This window comes from Nilaparvata lugens, chromosome 10 (assembly GCF_014356525.2).
Source record: "Nilaparvata lugens isolate BPH chromosome 10, ASM1435652v1, whole genome shotgun sequence".
NCBI classification, from domain to species: Eukaryota; Metazoa; Arthropoda; class Insecta; order Hemiptera; family Delphacidae; genus Nilaparvata; species Nilaparvata lugens.
In genome coordinates, this window is record NC_052513.1 from 11,769,741 (window position 1) to 11,790,334 (window position 20,594).

The following is a 20,594-nucleotide window of genomic DNA, read 5'->3' on the forward strand; positions in this document are numbered from 1 at the left end:
ACCAAAATCATAATTAGATACTTTTCAATGGTAATTTGGCATTACCAGCAAAAAGAATTGAGCCTTGCCCGCTGGTGAGAGTTGCAATCAGTTAGTTATGCTTGAATAAATTTGTTACATTGATTGTTTCCTAGTTTTATACAATAATAGAAAAAAATCATTCTATCAGTTTCAATTAATTGTGTAAATTTTTGCCCCAGATATCGCGATAATATTTTTTCTATTATTGATTTCAGAAAATGATCTCATCAACGGCGAATGCAAAAAAGCCGTCCCAGAAATCAGCGCTCCTGTCCGTGCCCCGCCTCCAGTTGCCGTAACTGAGCCTATCGTAACAACGGATAAGCTGAGGAGAGTGCTCGAGAACAAGCCACTGAACGAAGTGCTGCAGCAGCAGCAGCCGTTAAGCACCATTAGCACGGCAGTGCCGAGCACTATGAGCTCAGATGTGCCGAGTACCATGAGCTCAGATGTGCCGAGCACCATCATGGACAGCTTTGTCTGCAACGAAGTGGAAGTGGGCACTTCTTCGTCGGCCGATGTCGAAGTCAAGAGTGAAGTGATAGAAACGTCGGAAGTGCCCGACCTGGGTGACGAGGGTCGATCCATGGACTCGATACTCACCGAATCCAACGACGACAAAACCAAACCTGTACCTGAAATCAAGAAAGAGCCGGCTGATTGTCATAGTATTGTTAAGAGTGAAGTGAAAAGCGAGGGAGTTGTGAAAACGGAGCCGGTGAAAAGTGAAAGTGCAAGTGAGAGGACAGACGGGGGGAGGAGTGTGACCACAGTGACCACTACCACCACCACCCAGCACTCTGTGCGCATTGTCGACGGTGTCATCAAAACTGTCAGTGCCACCGAGACTGTCTCTTCAATTGTTACTACTGCTAGGTAAGTTTTTTAACTACAACTTAAGATTTTTTATGATCAAGTCCTGTTACATTCAATAATTTATATTGTTTAGTTTGATTTATATTGTAATGATATTATTTTTCTTCTTCAAAATTGGAGCCAATTACAAGATGGCTGCCAACAATAGGAAAATGAGTGGGGGGGGACTTATCTAATCTTTTTCATAAATATTAAAAGTGCAGCGTAGCAGGCCATTAGATTAACTCATTGTTTTTTAAGCATGTGATTCACATACATGTCTATACTTATTATCTTAGCTCCGGAGATTTGGATTTTTCATGTCATTTTATTAGTCATGTTACATTTTAGAAGAATGTATTCGAATCCATCATATTTATCATCATTATGCAAAGAGATTCATAAATCTTCATGTTTCTATGGTGTTGTATTCAACAATAGAATAGCAAATTATAAGAAATCTCAATTTTTATATAAGTTATACAGTTTTATTTAAACTGATCGACTAGTACCATTTTACTAATATTTTTTGTAGACATGACATGGTACTAGTTATTTGAAAAAAATATTGAGAGCCGGTAGTCCTAGAAAACTCCGAACATCAAATTGAATTATTTTTTCAACAAATACAGATAACTCAACTTTGCATTGTAATATGACGCACCAGTTCGTATTTTCTTAACCGATTTACCTATCGGCTATAACTTTGAATACTTGTTTTGGATCAATGAATCCAAATTTATGTTATTAATACAGTGAATCACCATTTTTCTGATCCATTGCGATTTTTTGTTTGATATGTATATAGTAGGTTAATTCATTTCAAAGTTCATCATTATTAATTTTTAACTGTATGTTATCTTGAACTTGACCAGAACTCAAGCAGGATAAGTCAACTGCAAACTGGAACTCACTGCCAAGTGCCAACACACAAGGGATCTTATGTTGGCAGTGCCAAAAATTACATTGAAACATTTCATTGTTCCAATGTTCTAATAGTTTCTTATGCATTAATAGTGTTTAATACATACTCCTCAAACAATAATCTTATTAGCACTGAAGCAGGATAAGTCGACTGCAACTCACTGCCAACACACAAGGGGTCTTATGTTGGCAGTGCAAAAGTACATTGATAATATTGTATTATTCTAATGCTCTAATCGTCTATTATACAGTGAAAGTTTGTAATACAAACTTATTGAACAATAATCGATATTTTACGTTGATTTGCAGCGGTGGCGTGGTGAAGAAAGTGGACAACACAGACACGAAATCGGTGTTGGTGAAGTGTGGGGCCGGGGGTGGTGGCGCAAATACAACAGTGACCGCCGCCTCCAGTGTGAAGGTGGCAAGCGTGAAGGTGGAGAGCGACTCGCGCGTCTACTCGGCGACATGTACGCGCGGCAAAGTCTACCTGAAGAAGGCCAACATGGCGGGGGTTGGCGGCGGCGACAAGCGCAAAAAGCGCGCTCAGGTCAAGTATCCGCACTGCTCCACCTTCCAGACGAAAAGCAAGAAGCGAAATCTGCTCATTCTGCCGCAGCACGAGTTGAGGAAGCTGGCGCGTCTCTCCGGCCGCATCATGGTCAACGGTTTCAATCATCTCGCCAAGGTGCGTAGCAAATCTGCTCTTATACCTAAACTCTCTTTAATAATCCTTTTCCAACTTAAAAATACATTTAATTCTTTCAAATTTATTTTTCTTATAAAATGAAAAATAACTTAAGTAGCCCAATGACATTTCGTGATTGTACTTTCAACGTATGAGCTTCGCCCACATCACAACACAGTATTTTCTGTAAAAATACAGATATAGTCAGCTGATTAAAAGTGAGTCTCTCATGTTCGCGGCGCGTATATCTGTACGCACCTATAGATAAAAGATAACATAAGAAGATATCCCATGATATCTAGGTCGTTTATGTTCCAAATTTCAAAACAATTTTTTGTCAACTCAAGCCGATTACTGTCACCTACTGTCTATTAGTACTGTTTTGGCCGGGTGAGAGTGTAAAGACGGCACAGTATAGTAAAAACGGCATAGCTTCACGAAAAAGAACTACCAGTACTATCGGCTTGAGTTAACAGTGAAATTTGGAACATAAACGCCCTTTACCATGGAATACCTTCTTATTTTATATTTTCTCTATGGTAGTGTGTTAATAGAAGGGAAATTCTTGTTAGTATTCATTGCAAATTCTCGTGAGTACTAATACTTTCAATGTAGGCCTATCAAATTAGCCCACATCTCAATAGAGTAGAGTGTCAGTGGAAGGGACATTCTTGAATATACTTTTCCAAGATTGGACGGTTATCTGTTCAAAATCCTCTGATTTGTATAGATGTAAGACAATATTAAATAATAGCATTACAAATTGCATTCCATCGGCAAGTTGATCAACAGTTTTTCAGTTCATGTTATCTAAAATTTATAAATTTTTTCAAGGGTACTGAATACTTTTTGAATGAGTGAACTTGTACCTTTCAGTTAACTTTCAAAAACGACATGCTTCTGCTGTGATGCCATTTTAATTTGTAATATTGACTAGTTAGCTGCATTGTTATTTTATTCGGTTGTAGTGTGTAAGCTGGCATATAATGTAATGTATATAAGTAAAGGTATCCAATCTAATCTGAAAAAAAACTTTTGTGAAAGAAATTCAGCAATATGAGCTAGGAAATATAAATTGTTTGAAGCAGGAACTGCTTCAAGAAAATTGGAGTAGTGTTTATAACAGTTGTAACCTAAATTACAAATATAAGCAATTCATTGATACTCTAAGATTTCACATTAGTGTATGCTGTCCAATAAAAAAAGTCAAAGTAAAAAGTAAATTAAACAAAGCAGATGAATGGATAACTGAAGATATTCTTACTCAAAGAAATATTGTTAGGGAAGCTTATGAGGAATTTAAATTAGTGAGGGATGTTCCGAGTGAAGTCAAATACAAATGTCTAAAGAAAAACTATGCAAAAGAAGTGAGGAAAGCTAAGTGTAAGAAAACAGCTGAAATATTAACAACTAGTACCAATTTTAACTCTGCTGTTTGGGAGGTAATTAATAGAAATAGGAGAGCAGCTCAAAAAGATACAGTTACTAATGTCCCTAGGATAATCGATGAACATGGAATTTATATGGATGATAGTATAGACATTTGTAACTTTTTCAATAAGTATTATCAACAGGTTGCATATAATCTCCAAAAGTCACTGAACACTAATACTTATAATACAACTACATTAAATGCTGAGCCAATTGAAAAGGTATTTAAATTTCATCCATTATCAAGAGATGAGTTGTCAAGAATAATAAAAATTTGAATAACAAAAAAACAGTAGGATTGGATGGGGTCTCAAGCAAAATTTTAAAAGAATGTGAAAATGAATTACTGGACCCTTTATTGCATCTCCTTAATACTTCACTAGAGCAGGGTATTTTCCCTGATGATCTGAAACAAGGAAAAATTTTGCCAATTTTCAAGAGCGGTGATTCTGAAAGAGTTGAAAATTATAGACCCATTAGTATTCTAAATGTAATAAGTAAAATTTTTGAAAGAGTAGTTTTAAATAGGCTATTGATGCACCTGGAAGAAATTAATTTCATATGTGATGAACAGCATGGGTTCCAGAAAGGGAAATCTACTAAGACTGCAATAGTATCCCTTGTTGAAAGACTAATAGATATAATAGATTCAGGTGAGAAGGCAGCCGCAATATTTCTTGATTTATCCAAAGCTTTTGATTGTGTGAACCATAGAATATTATTGGAAATACTAAAAACTGTAGGTGTGAATGGTATAGAACTAAAATGGTTTGAATCATATCTCATAGGTAGAAACCAGTGTGTTGAGCTTACCAAGGTGGATGGGAATGAAATAGTAAAAATTAAATCTCAAAAACTGGAGGTCCAGGCTGGAGTACCTCAAGGCTCAATTCTGGGTCCCTTACTGTTTCTGTTGTATGTGAACCAATTACCAAAAGAGTTAAAAGATCACAGAGCTCTGTTGTTTGCTGATGACACATCGCTTATCTTTAACAATTATTTATTAGATAGTCTAGAAATAAATGCTTTTACTGGAGTACAGTCAATTGTCCAATTCTTGAAGCAAAGGCAATTAACAATAAATAGAAATGTCAATTCCTACAATTCAAAAGTAAATATAATTCAGTAGAGGATAGAGAAATAAATGTGTTTGTAGAGGAAAATGAATTAGACCAAGAAGAGAAAGTAGCATTCTTGGGTGGACAGGAAATTAACATGGCATCCTTACATTGAGAGGATATGTAATAAGATATCATCTGGGGTATTTGTCCTGCGGCAGCTTGCTAGGCTGAATGATAAAAAACTACTGTTAACTGCATACCATGGACTTATACTATCTCATATTAGGTATGCTATTTTAGTATGGGGTAATTCATCTCAACAAAATATGGACAGGGTGTTTAAGATTCAAAAGAAGGCACTCAGATGTATAGAGAAAGTGAATAGGTTAGACTCTTGTAGGCCTTTATTTAAAAAGCTTGGTCTATTAACTGTGCCATCTTTGTATGTATATGAAGTTGTAATGCATGTGAAAACGAGTGGTGTGATCCAGAATTCAGATGTTCATGAGTATAATACGCGAAACAGAGCAGATTATCATATAATGGGTCACAATAGTAGGTCATTTGAACAAAAACCAGATTATATTGGTAGGAAATTTTATAACAAGCTACCTCAAATCTTGAAAAGTAATGATGATTTGAAGATTTTCAAAAAACAAATTAAAAAATATTTAGTTGATAGAGCTTTTTATAGTGTACAAGAATTCCTTTCAAACCTAAACTAGGTTGAACTACTTAGTGTTAGAATTATTATGTAATAACATGACTTGTCTTATACTCCATGACTGGAGTCTTTAGGACGTAATCTTAGAAAAAAAAAAAAAAATGTATTCGGTTGTAGTGTGTAAGCTGGCATATAATGTAATGTATATAAGTAAAGGTATCCAATCTAATCTGAAAATGTTATCACTACTTGTATTAATATTATAAAATGTTCAAATCAATTCACACTCACGGTAAATGTAACTACATTTTTTCTTGTACCTTGGAATACGATTTGTTATGGAACGTTTTTATCAAGTCTTCAACTTTGAGTTGAATGTTTCGTAATATATATTATGAATTGAACAAAACCCCTTCAATCAACTACCAAATATAGAATCCCGATAAAAAATTCAGATCCCAGCAATTCATTAATATTAATATTGACAACTGAAGGATTATAATTGCTACACCTTCTTCCTAATATTCGGCTCATAATATATTGTATATTTTAGATAAATCAACAAGCGTGGCCTTATCCATGCTCAAGGCCCCTATTCAAGACGTGCTGGTTGTACCGGACAATGAACCTGAAGACTTTGGCAGCAGCCTGCTTGCAACTGAAAATCATTTGGGCCTGTCTCAGATGGGATGACATGCAGGTAATTATCACAAACTTTGTAATAAACGTTTTATTACTTGAGTGGTTGTAAATAATCTGATGATAATACTTGATTCCTGATAATATTTACTGATATCTTTAATGCTTATCTGGTAGTACATTATTCATACATTCATTTGTTGACTATAATTTATGACAAAAATCGGGATGAACCAACTGGCAATTGCGTAAAACTGTTGCTATCCCCAATTCAAAATATTTAAGCAGTCTAGAGGTTATGTTAAAAGTGTTCGTAATCTGATTCACTCATGATTTTAAATCCAAAATAATTATTTTTGGCCAATTCGAAAAGAATGATGAATGCTGTAAAAAACCATGCAGATTCACAGTTTACCGTAAGCAGTATAACGTTACATTAATATGTATTGAAATGATTTTATTCAGTTCAAGCTAGCCTTATATTGATAAACATCGATAACTGAAGCTCCTGTGGATGGAGAACTTACAGATTCTCAATTCTATTCCGATCAAAGTACATTGTATTTCATTCAATTATTCACAGTTTTGCATCCCACAATAAAATGGTGGCTGAAATTAATTTGATTATTTTTGATTACTGTAACTTATTTATGGTAAATATAAATTAATTACATATCGATATTAATTCATGTTATGATTGCAGGTGAAGCCCCCATCATCGGATGGTAAACATCAAGTCACAACTGACACTGAACTAATGTCAACAGAAATTCTGAAGCACAGACATCTTGGCGAATTCTCCGATCGGACTCAATACTTGGTTCGGAAAGTTGTCATCCCTCTCGAACTACCAAAAACCATTAGGGGTAAGAAAATAGTCTTTTCAAATATTATTGGAAATATATTTTATCATTCTGAATGTTCTTGTATAATGTTTTACTGGTGGTCTCCAACTCTCCATTAAGTAATTAGATTTCAATTGCAGTACTTCCTTAGTAAGTGTGTACTGTGAGCTGTTTCTTGCATTGAAATCATCACCAGCCTCTTGCTTGATATGATGCTATCTTTACTGTGAAAAATACTTGAATTTTTCCTTCATTATATTCTCTACGTATTTGAGTTTTAAATTTTTTGCACAATCCGCTCCATAATATTTCGTTTTTCTTGGTTGATATTATTTTTGCCTCTACTTGATGAGAGTGTTAGCGGAATTTCGATTACATTTTTGTATCATTGAAAAAGTGCTTTAAAAAAGAAAGCATTTGTGTACAAAGTTACAGCTGTTATATAGCTATGGTGAATGTGATATTTTCGAGCTCAAAATTTAAGTGTTTTTATTCTTTATTTTGTGAATTTATAGTTTGTTTCATGTTTTTAAGAAACTTTTATTATTAATTCATCCAAATTTAAAATTGTTTGTTTTATTCTAATTTATATTTTAGATTGTGATTTGGTGTAGAAATTTGAATGGACATAACCTATAATATTTGGACAATTTAAAACTAAATTAGGAAATTGAAGAAGTTTTAGGCAATAGCCTGTTTTTTCTTTTCCGATTCTTGTATTTTTTGCTAACCTTATAAATAAATAAATAAACAATGTTTACTTGCAACTCAAGGATAATCTGTTTTCTCTTGAACCTTTTGTTCTCTTATAGAATTCGTGTGTAACGCAGTTAACCAGTTGAATCTTTATTGGCAGACGATAATGTAAGCCTTATTAGACTTTCAAGTAGAAATGCCCACACTCTTGTTCATGGTGGTTCATGAATTTGTTATGCTCTTTCTGACTACCGTACTCTGGCTTTCTGTTTGCATTCTGTTGTGTAAGTTGACGTTGTGTTTTGCAGAGGTGACATCCATTCGAAGTGGTCTACGTAAGAGGAAGCGCGAGGAAGCACCTCAAAGCACCGAGCCGCAGGTCACCGAAACATGGGTCGATGAGAACAAACTCGAGCTGTGGGAGATCAAACAATTCGGCGACAAGTGAGTGATCTACCTCAAAACTCATCATATACTAGTTTAGAATAAAGACTATTAAATGCTTTTCAATGGATTGCAACTGTTTATTGAAAGTATTTTAATGTATTGAAGGTAGAGATGTATCAGTAGTAATAGGGTACCACTTGAAAATGTTCTTGGTAATAAATTGACCTTACTTTTTTATCTCTAGACTTTCAAATGCCTCTTCAAACAACTATTTTCTATAAGAAATCATTCTCAAGTCGTAATTCATCATTTTTTTTTTTAATATAAATTTGCTTTAGCTAATCGTAAATCCACTTTAAGATTACTGTTGTGAGATTGTATTCAAATTTTTAAATTCTAGTAAATTGGCCCAATATCACGGCTACAATGTTGTAAACAAAAGTTTTGGTTTAACGTTTCAATTGTTATCTATTTTGTTTTGTTAATACCTCAATAAAGTTCGATTTGAATCAAGGCAATTGATTGATTTGATTGAAGAAAATGAATCGAAAAACGTACAGCATCAATGATTATTTCAACAGTCTATTTCTGTTTTTATTTACTTTTACAACATTCAATTCATTGAAAGATTCTATGGAATCACTCAAATTAAAAATATATTTTGGGATTATTTCAAAATAGATCCATGTGACATTCATGATTCTTTACTGGTGGTTAACCAACAAATCAATCAAATCAAATTTAATTTCCAATACTCACATAAAAACACAAACATAAATATGTGTGTGACAACAACAAATAATGTTCTCTGATTAAGTTTCCTAAGACTCTTTTTGAAACAATATAATTTTACTAACGTTTAACAGTTATCACAATATAGTATAGACCTGCTCCACTCACTCTCCTCTTCCTAACAAATTTCAAAATCGCATTATTTCCTATTTGATGTTTTTACTACAATTTTTTGTGTTTGCAGATTGGAGAAGGCAGTGCTTGCGCAGACGCAGGTGAGCAGTGGTACGCGTTCGCGAGTGTTGTCCGCCTCTGGCGGCAGCGGGAAGGCGGCGGCGGTCGGGGGCGGGGGGGACACGAAGGGGGCAGCGGATGCCAAGCAGACGCCAGAGGAGGTGAAGGAGAAGTTGGAGCAGCAGCTGAAGGCCCAACGAGTGGCGCACCAGCAGAAGCGTCAGCTGGCTGACCACGCCCAAAAAGCCACGCCCACCACCCAGGGCCACGGACAGGTCATCAAGATCATACCCTCGGCCGCACAAGGTAGAGGACAACAACGAATTTCGTTTTATATTCTTTGAACATTATTCTATAAACATATTGCAAGTTGTGATGAAATTATTAGATCAGTATCTTTTTATAATTTATAAAAAGATATATCATAAATGAATCCATAGTTTTTTCAGAGCTATTTTCATAGGCCTACATCATAATTAATCAGTAAAAGTAATATTTCAAAATACAGGGCAGATGAAGCTTCTTAGTAGTGAAAAACATTCAAAGCAAACACTCCACAAAGGAGAGAGATTATAATACATATTAGAGATTAGATATAGAGATTATGAATAATGATCGCGATTGTTTTCCAAGTTCACATCAAATAACTCTTTCTTTACGAAATAAAATACATCTGCAGTTAGAATTAAAATATTGTGAATATTCCCCACAAAGACACATTCTGGGTGTGGGAAATGAGTTCTGTTCATTTACATGATATCACAGATTAAAAAACAAAACAGATAAGCAATAATTTTCACAGTAAGGATGTTTAGAGAAACAATAGATCATAATAAGAGAAATAAAAAATTCAGATGAATAAGTAATGAATAAAATTTAATAGCTCAGTTCATGTACAGAGAAGACGAGAATAATACTAAAATGTGCCCTGAGAAGCTGATACATCTATAAATTGTAATAATCTTAGTGACCTAATACTAGATACCCTGCTAATACTATTTGAAACCATGATAGCCTTCAAACATGTATATTTCTATGAACATATTGACAGTTTTATAGAAGTTATAGCAGTATATTAAAATTATAGTTACATTATATAAAAATAATAATTTAATGAACATTTTCATAGGTTAATAAACACAATATAAAAACTTGTAGTACCCTCTATTATTAAACATTTAAAATATTTCAACGACTAGTTTCGACCATAACTTATTTTCAACTTGAAACTCAATGGGCCATTTGAATAAAATTTGCTTATACTTTTAAAATATGGAGCATTTGCTTCATTTTCTATGAATAATCGGGAGCAAAACCTTTTTCTCATGCTCATCAAAAAAATAGTTTGAGCATTTGCTCAAAAGTAAAAGCTTATACTCAAAATTGTATGAATAAACTAGAGCATTTGCTCAACTTTTTAAACAAATGCTTCAAAAAAGGTGAGTCTAGTCTAGAGCAGCTTATCACCTTTTGCACATAGTAAAATGGCTCAACTAAATCGTATGAGGAAGAGGAAACTATACCAGATACGATCACAACCAATACTTGAGAACTATAAAATTCTTTTAGATTCAACCATGATATATAGATCACCATTATTCCTACAAAAGAATAAATAATACAAAATATAGCTACCTGTTATAAAGATAGCCATCACAAAATAGGAAATAGGCATTTAAGAAGATGAGAGTGTAGACAATTATAAGAAGGCTATTGATATTATAAGAATATGCTGAAGATTTTTATAGAGATGACATTTTTTCACGCTATTATTTCAAAATTCTAAACTCAACTAACCTAAAATAGAAAACTATTCATAAATAGAAAACAGAGCAGACGACGCAAACACAAGCGGTGCCCCCTACTTGCATATTTAGCGCTTCCGTGAGCTATAAAAACAAAGTAAGGCTACAAAAGCGAATCAGCTGATGAAAAATCTTTAAAATACGTGAGCATTTGCTCCAGAGCTCAGGAGCATAAGGTAAGAGTATAAGGTACAGCTTATTCATAAAAAATGAGTAAATGCTTTTGCTTCTACCTTTTGCTCATGAGCAAAACCTTATTCTCTATGCTCTTGCTCATGAGCATTTGCTCTGGTTCTATTCATATGGGCCATTGTTATTTTCAACTAGTCGTTGAAATATTTTAAAGTTTTTAATAATAAAGGGTACTACAAGTTTTTATATTGTTTTTATTAACCTATGAGAATGTTCATTAAATTATTATTTTTATAAAATATAACGATAGTTTTAATATACTGCTATAATTTCTATAAAACTTTCAATATGTTCATAGAAATATACATGTTTGAAGGCTATCAGGGTTTCAAATATTTATTTATGAATGTGATTTATTAAATAAGAAATTGATGTTTAGGTGGTGGCGACGGGCAAACGTTCAAGGTGGTGACGAAGGTGGCAATTCCTCCCACCCCAACCTCAGGTGCCAAGAGCACGCTCACGTCACTCCTCACCAACTCCACTCCCAACAAGTCTGTTATAGGAACCAGGAGAATATTCATGACCAAAGGTCAGTACAATCGAATTTATCTATATGAACTTTACACATTTAAATTGTGCTCTTATCCCTAAGGTATCTTATTTTAATAACCCAATCATGAATTCAGTATATCTGGGAAAAGTATTCATGCTGAGTTGCATCAAAATCAATTTTTATTTGGATCATCTCTAAAATGAATTAAATTCATGAGTAAGTATCCCTTCTGTATGAACCCAGTATAAGAGAAATAGTTTGATGATCGATCATTGATAAATCTGTTATCTCAGTTGAATGACGATCATTCGTAGCTCCTGTTGAATGGATAACCGCTTGTTAGCCGGCACAACTGATTTTTTCATTTCATGCTTCTGAAATCAAATTCACTTCTCACTGATAGGAATTTACCCAAAATATGTACATATTTTATCATCCCTTTCATTATTAACGCACGAGTGAGGACTGTAAGCGAATCATGATTTATTTTCACGAAAACAATTGAAGTAATAAGTGTATATTGTAGCTAAAATACAAAAATAATACAATTTTAATATTAGATTTGAAAATGGATTGTTTTCTTCAAGAGAGAGTTACGTTTTGTCAAGCAATTGAATCAGTTTATCACTGAAGAATTTTGTGGTGTAATGCATGTTTGTAGTGTAATTTTATAGCAGTTTTATACCGGCCAGTATGGGGTTGAATAATACGACCGGCACGGACGTCTCATGGGTCCACAAAATATCTACTCCGAAACGTGCGCTCTATAGTCAACAGCAACAAGGAAGGCTCAAAATGAAGAAATTGGTCAAACTTTCCAGCTATTATAGAACAATAGAAAAAGGATGAAGGAAGAAATATTGCCACCTTTATAAACAATAGTACAAGCCTTTCCGATCCCATCAACCTTTTGCATTTTCTACCTTCAGGTAGAAAACACAGTTGGACCTACCAGAGACCTCAAAGCCAAATTTCCTTTTCTTATGAACGTTAGCAAATACAGTGCATTATTTATTTATAGTACATTTATTCTCTCATTCTGTTTTGCAATTTGAACTCTGTGAGGGCAATAGTTAAATACCAATTTCAAAACTTTCGTATATTGCTGGATGCTACCGAACCGTCATTAGTATTTTAATTTTTCATTTAATGAGAAGGTACTGAGAATAGATAAGAATAGATCACGTATACTAACAGCCCTGTACTTGATAGGATTCAGTTTATCGAAGGTAAACCTTCTACTTTGACTGAGCTACAACAAGTTCTATGGTCTGAATTATTTTAATGTTGTAAAATATTATTGTAATGAAATAAAAACACACTTATATCGGCAAATATTGCAGTGACTCAGTCGAATAATTACTGTGAGTTGTGTCAACATCCATTTTTCCCTGGAGGAGTTTAGATTCAATCTGTAATAGATTTTTCCATTCTAGCAATAGGCTTCATCTTGAAAGTCTATAACCCTATTTTGGCAACGTTTATTTTGATCAATCATAAACTAGAGAGTCTGTTACCCTATTCAAGAAGTGTTCATGTTGTCCACTCGTTGACTTTGCTGTTATTTACTTAATTTGGTAGCATTCACTTGATCACTCATTGACATGGAAGCTTGTAACCGAATAAGTATTTTGTTGTTTGCAGGTTCTGATGGCAATACGCGGATGGTGTCCGGTACGCCGCCGAATATTCTGCCGAAAACAGTGGCACCAACTGTGCAGGCTGCCACCCCCACTCAGGCTACATCCATCATGAAGCTACAGACCACCACCACACAAGCGCCAGGTAACAATCTATAACAATATTCAATATCGGGGTACCGAGCTTCGCTCGTTATTTTCATTTATTGATCAACAGAACACAATTCTCAAAAATTATCGTGTTTATATTTTACAGCTTGCTATACGTCAGCTTATGAATTTCGGGGATGCGATATTTTGATTTTCCACATACTCACTCGCTAACTCACTTTTTTACTATCCACAGATGTTTCAGCCAAGGATGAATTATCCTTTTAATGTCGTTAAGCGAGTTTTCCCAAGGATGAGACCTAGTGCAATCGAATTTTTATATCATAAACCTACTTACTATGTTCCAAATTTCGTGAAAATCGTTAGAGCCGTTTTCGAGATCCGTTGAACATAGATAACTAGATATAAAAATATAAACAGATATACATAAATTGCTCGCTTAATATAATAGGATTTATTAATTTATTTCATTTAGAAAAAAATACGTAGTGGAAGAAAAACAGGCATAGCCTTTACTATGTCCAAATTAATCCATATCAATTATTGATAATTGTAGGTCGATAATTAAATTATTTGATGAACTGAGCACAACATTATTCCTATCAAATTCCTTACTCAATATTAAAATATATAACAAAATTAATTTGAATGTAGGTGATTGATAATTCAATAACTTGATTTGGTGATAATATGGATTTGTGACAATAGAAAAATTGAAATCTTGTTATCTAATTTGTAGAGTTTTGAAAGAAGTTTTGTGTTATTAACACAATGGTTAATCTCTAATATGATGTCGTTGTTCCATTTTCAGCTCAACAGCATCAAAGGGTGTCTATAACAAAAGGACCCGATGGCAAGATCCAAGTCAAGGGACTTATGCCAGGTTAGTTTCCTCTACAATATATAAATATTATCAACAATTGAAAAAATTACTAGTTTGACACTGGAAGTTGGGAATGTACACTCTATGATATCAATTTTGAAAACTTTCTAAATTATTAAAATGACACACTTCACATCTCTTGCTTTGGTCAACGAACTTGAAACGCTGTTTATTGGGTTCAATCTAGGTTTGGATTACCGAAAAATTATAGAACAACCCTTTCTACTAGAGATACAAATCAGCTTCTGTCACAGTGCCTGGTAAAACGTCAAGATATTTGAGCAAAATAAATAAAGCTCCAGTTTATTGTTGATGTCTCATTTATTTACAAATGAATACACACATACTTCTGGAACGGTTTTTTTAGGTTTTTGTAAATAAATGTGGTAGGTAACAATATTCTAGTGTTTATTCACATTAAAAAATTTGTATTTGACAATTTTTTATTGTATTGGGTTGTTATTCAGGTGTACCCTATCATCTATAGAAAAAATAACATACTGTGCACTCTCTTGCATTATACAGGGTGTTTCAGAAGTAGTGTCGAACATTTTAGGATATTGTTCCTGGATGATAGGAGACTACAAATGACGTATTTGAAGTGTCCAAAACTCAGCGGTTATCCTTATAGCTGCCATTTTGTTTTTTAACTTAGAAATTTTTATCTCAAGAACGAAATGTTGTATTGATCTGAAATTTGGCATGAATATTTATGCTATGAAGACTCAACTTTAATAAATAAAATGAAAAATTTTCGATGTACATATTCAAAATGACGGCTATTTTTAATCTTTTATTGCAAATTCCACGAAAACCGATCACTTAACAGAAAATTTACGGGAGACAAAAAAGTTAGCAAATTTTATAAGGATTTCAAGGATACCTCATTTATTAAGATTGATCTAAGAATAACAGAGAAATATATTATGTTTCACAATTTAAACAAGTCATCAATATTACATTTTCAATTACAATAAGATGAAGCTTTAATACTCGGTATGGCTCTATATGGCCATACAGCTGATTTACAATGTTTTTTTTTGTCCATGATCATGCATGCTGTACGAAAATAATAAATTTCTCTGTTATTCTTTGACCAATCTTAACAATGACTCAATCCTTGAAATCTTGATAAAATTTGCTAACTTTTTTGTCTCTTGTAAATTTTCTGTAAAGTGAACGGTTTTCGTGAAATTGGCAATCAAAAATCTAAAATGGCCGCCATTTTGAAAATTGGCATTGCAAAGTTTTTATTTTATTTTTTAAAGTTGAGTCTTTATTATAGCATAAATATTCATGCCAAATTTTAGATCAATACATGATTTCGTTCTTGAGATAAAAAAATTCCTAAGTGAAAAAAAAAACAAAATGGCAGCTTTAAGGATAACCACTGAGTTTTGGACACTTGAAATACGACATTTGTAGTCTCCTATCATCAAGGAAGAATACCCTAAAATGTTCGACACTACTTCTGAAACACTCTGTATATTGCACAAAGCAATAGATGTTTGAATGAGTTAATTGTTGAATCAATTGATTTTGTGTTGTTTGACAGGTCAGCAACTAGTGCAAATGCCGGACGGCAAACTGCACGTGTTGACAACACAGTCGACGTCGCCGACTGCGACCGCCGCCCAAGGCCAGACTGGGCGCACGGGCGCCGCGGCTCCGCAGCAGGTGACTGTGGTCAAGGCACCCAGCAAAGCGCCCATCATCAGGCCGGCCAATATGCGCCCAGCCGCGCCCAACGCTACTGCTAAGCCGCCGCAGCAACTCAACAAGGTCACTCTTCATTCATTCATTTGCCATAAATTAATATAATTACACATCTTGAAGAAAATTGTCACGTAAAAAAATAATTTCAGTCAAAAACATCTAGCGGCCCCTACACAACAAGGTTTCTTCATTCTTCCATTCATTCGCCATTAATATAATTAAAGATGTTGAAGAGAATAGTCACATAAAAATAATTTGAATCAGAAAAATAAAGCAGTCCCTAGACAGTCAATGTGATTTTATTATCTCCGCAAGGGTATGCAAACAAAACAAATAGATTGAAAAATAGTTTTATAGTTCCATGCTAAAAATTAAAAGTATTATCCTATCAAATTTACTCGACAATATTAGAAACATTGAAAAAATAGAGTATATATTACCGTATCTTGTTCAAATGACGTGAATAACCTTCATTAAATCTCATAATTCTCAGCATGACAGGCTGGACTCGAAATCACAAAAATCATGAGATCCAGTCGGTAAACATATTATATGATTGGGATTTTGTCGTTACATAAACTTTGAATCACAAATTGAATTAATATGCTCCAAAAATGTTCTTGAATTAAAATCAATTTATAATATATAAAAATCAAAATAAGCCTAAACCATCGACGGTAAATTCAGAATCTATGCAAAATTTCAAGCTAATCAGTTGAGCAATTAAGAATTGATGATACGTCAAACGTATTTCCTATGTCGTACATGTCCCGTTTTTATCCTTTATTCCATTAATAGTATAGATATAGAAGATTGATAAAAAGTGTAGATGGATATATAAGAATATAGTACCTACTTATAACATCAGCTCTCATTGTCTATTATGTGTTCATTCTAGGTTTATGGCCTGATGTCATAATTAGGTACTGATATTGTACAATAATATTGAATGTAATCTATGTACATATTACTTTTTAATCTGGTAATGAAAAATAGTAATGCCTGTTATATTTGCATCTAGAAGAACTAAAACCTTTGAAAGCCTTCAAGTTTCATCTGCTGCTGAACTTGGTCGTTATAGTAGTCATACTCTGTTCTTCAGCAACCTCCAACAGCTCACTTCCGTCATAGGTGTCCAGCATTGACTATGAGAGATGAAAGGCGAACGCACAGAGCAACAAACAGACGGAGGAAAAAACCAGCTTCTGCGTTCAGACGTGAGCTGACATGCAGACAGACGGACGACTGTGTGCGTTGCAACAATCTGTCAGTTGCTGTGTGCGTTCGCCTTGAGGAATGTTGATTTGTAACTGACTTGTATCTTGTTTGCAGAAAAATACTAGACTAAGGCACAACTCACACTTACGCGACTCAGGTCGAGAAGAGACTCGACTCTAGTCGAGAGCATGTGTTTCCAAATGGTGACACTCAGACCAGTCGATTCTAGTCTCCGCGACGTCACCATTTGAAAACAAATGCTCTCGACTAGAGTCGAGTCTCTTCTCGACCTGAGTCGCGTAAGTGTGAGTTGAGCCTAACATTTCTCTCACAGTTTGTAACTGAAAATCAGATTTTTTCGGGATAATTTCCAAGCATTGATGTGGTGTTATTATGAGAAACATGAAAAATGTGATGTTTTGTTTTGTAGACGGTGGTGATTCGACAACAGGTGGGGGGATCGCAGCTGGTGCAGAAGGTGGGAGCTCAGCCGGGCACAGTTGTTGTCAGCGGAGGCCAGATCATTCCCGGCGGACAGATTGTTGTCAGTGGAAACTCTCCTCAGGTAAGGTTACGTTAGGTTAGGTAGTTTAGGTTAGATATTAAAATTCAAATTCATTTTTATTTGTCGTAACAGAACTTATACACAAATTATAGTTCATTTTTATTTAGTTGGGTTAGGTGAGTTAAACATTCAAAATAATTTCAACTTTGTTAGGTTTAAGATGGGATGTAACATTAATTTTAATCTATTTACTCGAAATTTATATTTCCAAAAGTTCTTTGTAATTTTGTAGCCTTTGGTCTTTATGTTTCGTGTTCCAAATTGATTTGGGTAAAATTCTTTGAAGGACCGAGATTGATGTAATAACTTCTTTCATTGAACAAAATTATTTACTCATCAAATAAGCATTAGTTACCAATTCAATTCAATAATTTTCAATAAATTCAAATTCATTACTTAATACATTATTTAAAAGAAAGTTGAGTTTATTGAATCTGGATGAAATTAATGGTCTTCTAGAGACTGTTGATGGTGTAGCAATCAAAACTAGTATTACAATAAGCAAGTGATTGATAAGAGTTTTTCAATATATAAGTATATCGTTTAAATCAATTTTATTTCATATCGTAATCTACCACATCAGCTGCACCTTGAAACAAAAAGTTTAAAAACCTTTTACCATGTAATTCATTGTAAATCATAAGAATCATTTGTCTTGAATTTTGTGTAAGCAAATACAGGATCTTTGATATCTAATAATGATGAATGTCTATATTGCTTGATCAATAATGTAAATAATGAATGAATGTAATCAGGTGAATCAGCTGGTGGTGAACAATCCGAGCCTTGCACAGCAACTGGCGTCGGGCAAAGCAACTATAGCGACGATCAACGGCCAACAGGTGCTGATCAGGACGGCGCCCACGCCTGGGGCGACCGCTGCCACGGGGACGCCTGTGCTCAAACCGGCGCCACAGCAGCAGCCAACTATGACTGCCGGCGTCAAAGTGGTGAAATCGGCCACGGGAGCCACGCAGGTCACCGCCGCCACTGTCCAGTCGCCCGTCAAAGCGTCGCCGGCTAAAGTCGTCACCCAGCCCAAAACTGTCGTGGTCGCCTCTAGCACTACTCCCAACGCCAACACCAATGCTAACCTCCTACAGGTTAGTCTTTGCATCTTTTGATTGATAATTTGATTTCTTTGTGAAAATAATTAAATTATAAAATTCTATTTTGTTCAATAATAATTATTTGGCAATATTTATAATTTTCGATTAGAAACCTATTATTACACCAAATGTAACAAAATAACAAGATATTTCAGAGAATAAAATTGATCACAATAATATCAATCACAGTAAAAATTTGAACGGGAAAAACATCAGGCAATATAAAAATAATAAACAAGATTCAAAGAATTATAACAAATAAAAAAGAGAACTTGATAAGAGTTTACAAGATTATGAATCAATCAATCAATCAAATTATTTATTGTCACACAACATTAAAATGTTACAACGTCATTAATAACACAGAAAACATCAATTTAAAAAATCTATTACAAAGAAATCTTCAACTTTATATAAACATTCATTGACCAGTACTTTTTTCAAATATTTACAGTAACTATTAAAGCTCATTCTTTTGATATTTTCAGGCAAAGCGTTATAAAGTTTTATTGACATGTATTGCCAGTTTTTTTGAGAACTTGTAAATTGGCAATACTCGACTCTTATATTATTCCTATGTCTAGTGTTATGTTGGTGTATCCTAGAGTTAACATCATATTCATTTTCAGTTTTCTTCACTGAAATCAAGCATGACAATACATACAAAGAGGCAGTGTTAATAGTCCGAGTTCAATAAATAATGATTTGCATGGAGTACGAGGAGCCTTGTGGCAAATTACTCTTACTGCTTTCTTTTGACATTTAAACAAGATGTCAGTAGTTGAGCCATTGCCCCACAGCTGGATTCCATATAGCAAAAGGCTATGAATATGGGCAAAGTAAACACTCATTAGAACAGACATATCTACAATATTACATAATCTACGTAAAAGGAAGATGCCCTTGTTGATTTTTTTATAAATATATGTTATATGGCATTTCCAAGTCAGGTTGGTATCAATTTTCACGCCAAGAAACTTAATTGAGTTTATGTCATTAATTTTTCTGTCAAAGCTAAAAGCTATATCCTCTGTTTTTGTGGAATTAATGCTCAAATTGTTTGCTGCACACCAATCTTCAATTTTAGAGGTATTATTCAGTATGTTAGAATACAAATGATCCTTATTCTTATTAGCTACTTTCAAACCTAAGTCATCTGCAAACAAATACGAAGCACTATCGTCATTACAAGAGTTAATAATATTAGGCAAATCATTAATATAAACAATGAATAACAGTGGACCAAGAATGGAACCTTGTGGTACGCCGTATTTGACTATTCCACCTCTAGAATACTCGCCATTTTTTAAAACATACTGTACTCTATTTGTAAGATAGGAATAAATAAGGTCAACAGCCAATTGATTCAACCCGTAATAAGATAGTTTATGACATAATATAGTATGATCAACAGTTTCAAACGCTTTGGTCATATCAAAACTTCTAAATTTGACATATTTATGGTTTTCCAGATCGTTGATTACTTCTTTTACAAGCCTCAAAACATTGTCGCCTGTACTACGATTCCTCCTAAAACCATATTGGTTATCAGAGAGTAGTCTATTATGTTCAAAATAAGCTGTTAATTGAGCGTAAAGAAGTTTTTCAAAAATTTTTGATATTATGTAAACTATACATATCGGCCTATAGTTATCAATAATCGATCTAACACCTTTCTTATA

The 20,594-nt window shown here is 34.0% G+C and overlaps 1 protein-coding gene across 2 annotated transcripts in view; it reads left to right on the forward strand.

Moving 5' to 3' along the window:
• Positions 1 to 20,594, forward strand: part of LOC111055473 (nucleosome-remodeling factor subunit NURF301) — a 78,606-nt gene that overhangs the window by 30,344 nt on the left and 27,668 nt on the right. For both annotated transcript variants that reach the window (XM_039436310.1, XM_039436311.1), the window contains exons 16-27: positions 237 to 897; positions 2,110 to 2,488; positions 6,198 to 6,344; positions 6,987 to 7,149; positions 8,133 to 8,268; positions 9,188 to 9,483; positions 11,554 to 11,706; positions 13,315 to 13,455; positions 14,233 to 14,304; positions 15,860 to 16,086; positions 17,669 to 17,803; positions 18,559 to 18,906. In XM_039436310.1, coding sequence (XP_039292244.1) covers positions 237 to 897; positions 2,110 to 2,488; positions 6,198 to 6,344; positions 6,987 to 7,149; positions 8,133 to 8,268; positions 9,188 to 9,483; positions 11,554 to 11,706; positions 13,315 to 13,455; positions 14,233 to 14,304; positions 15,860 to 16,086; positions 17,669 to 17,803; positions 18,559 to 18,906 — 2,858 coding nt within the window. The remainder of the gene's footprint in view (positions 1 to 236; positions 898 to 2,109; positions 2,489 to 6,197; positions 6,345 to 6,986; positions 7,150 to 8,132; positions 8,269 to 9,187; positions 9,484 to 11,553; positions 11,707 to 13,314; positions 13,456 to 14,232; positions 14,305 to 15,859; positions 16,087 to 17,668; positions 17,804 to 18,558; positions 18,907 to 20,594) is intronic.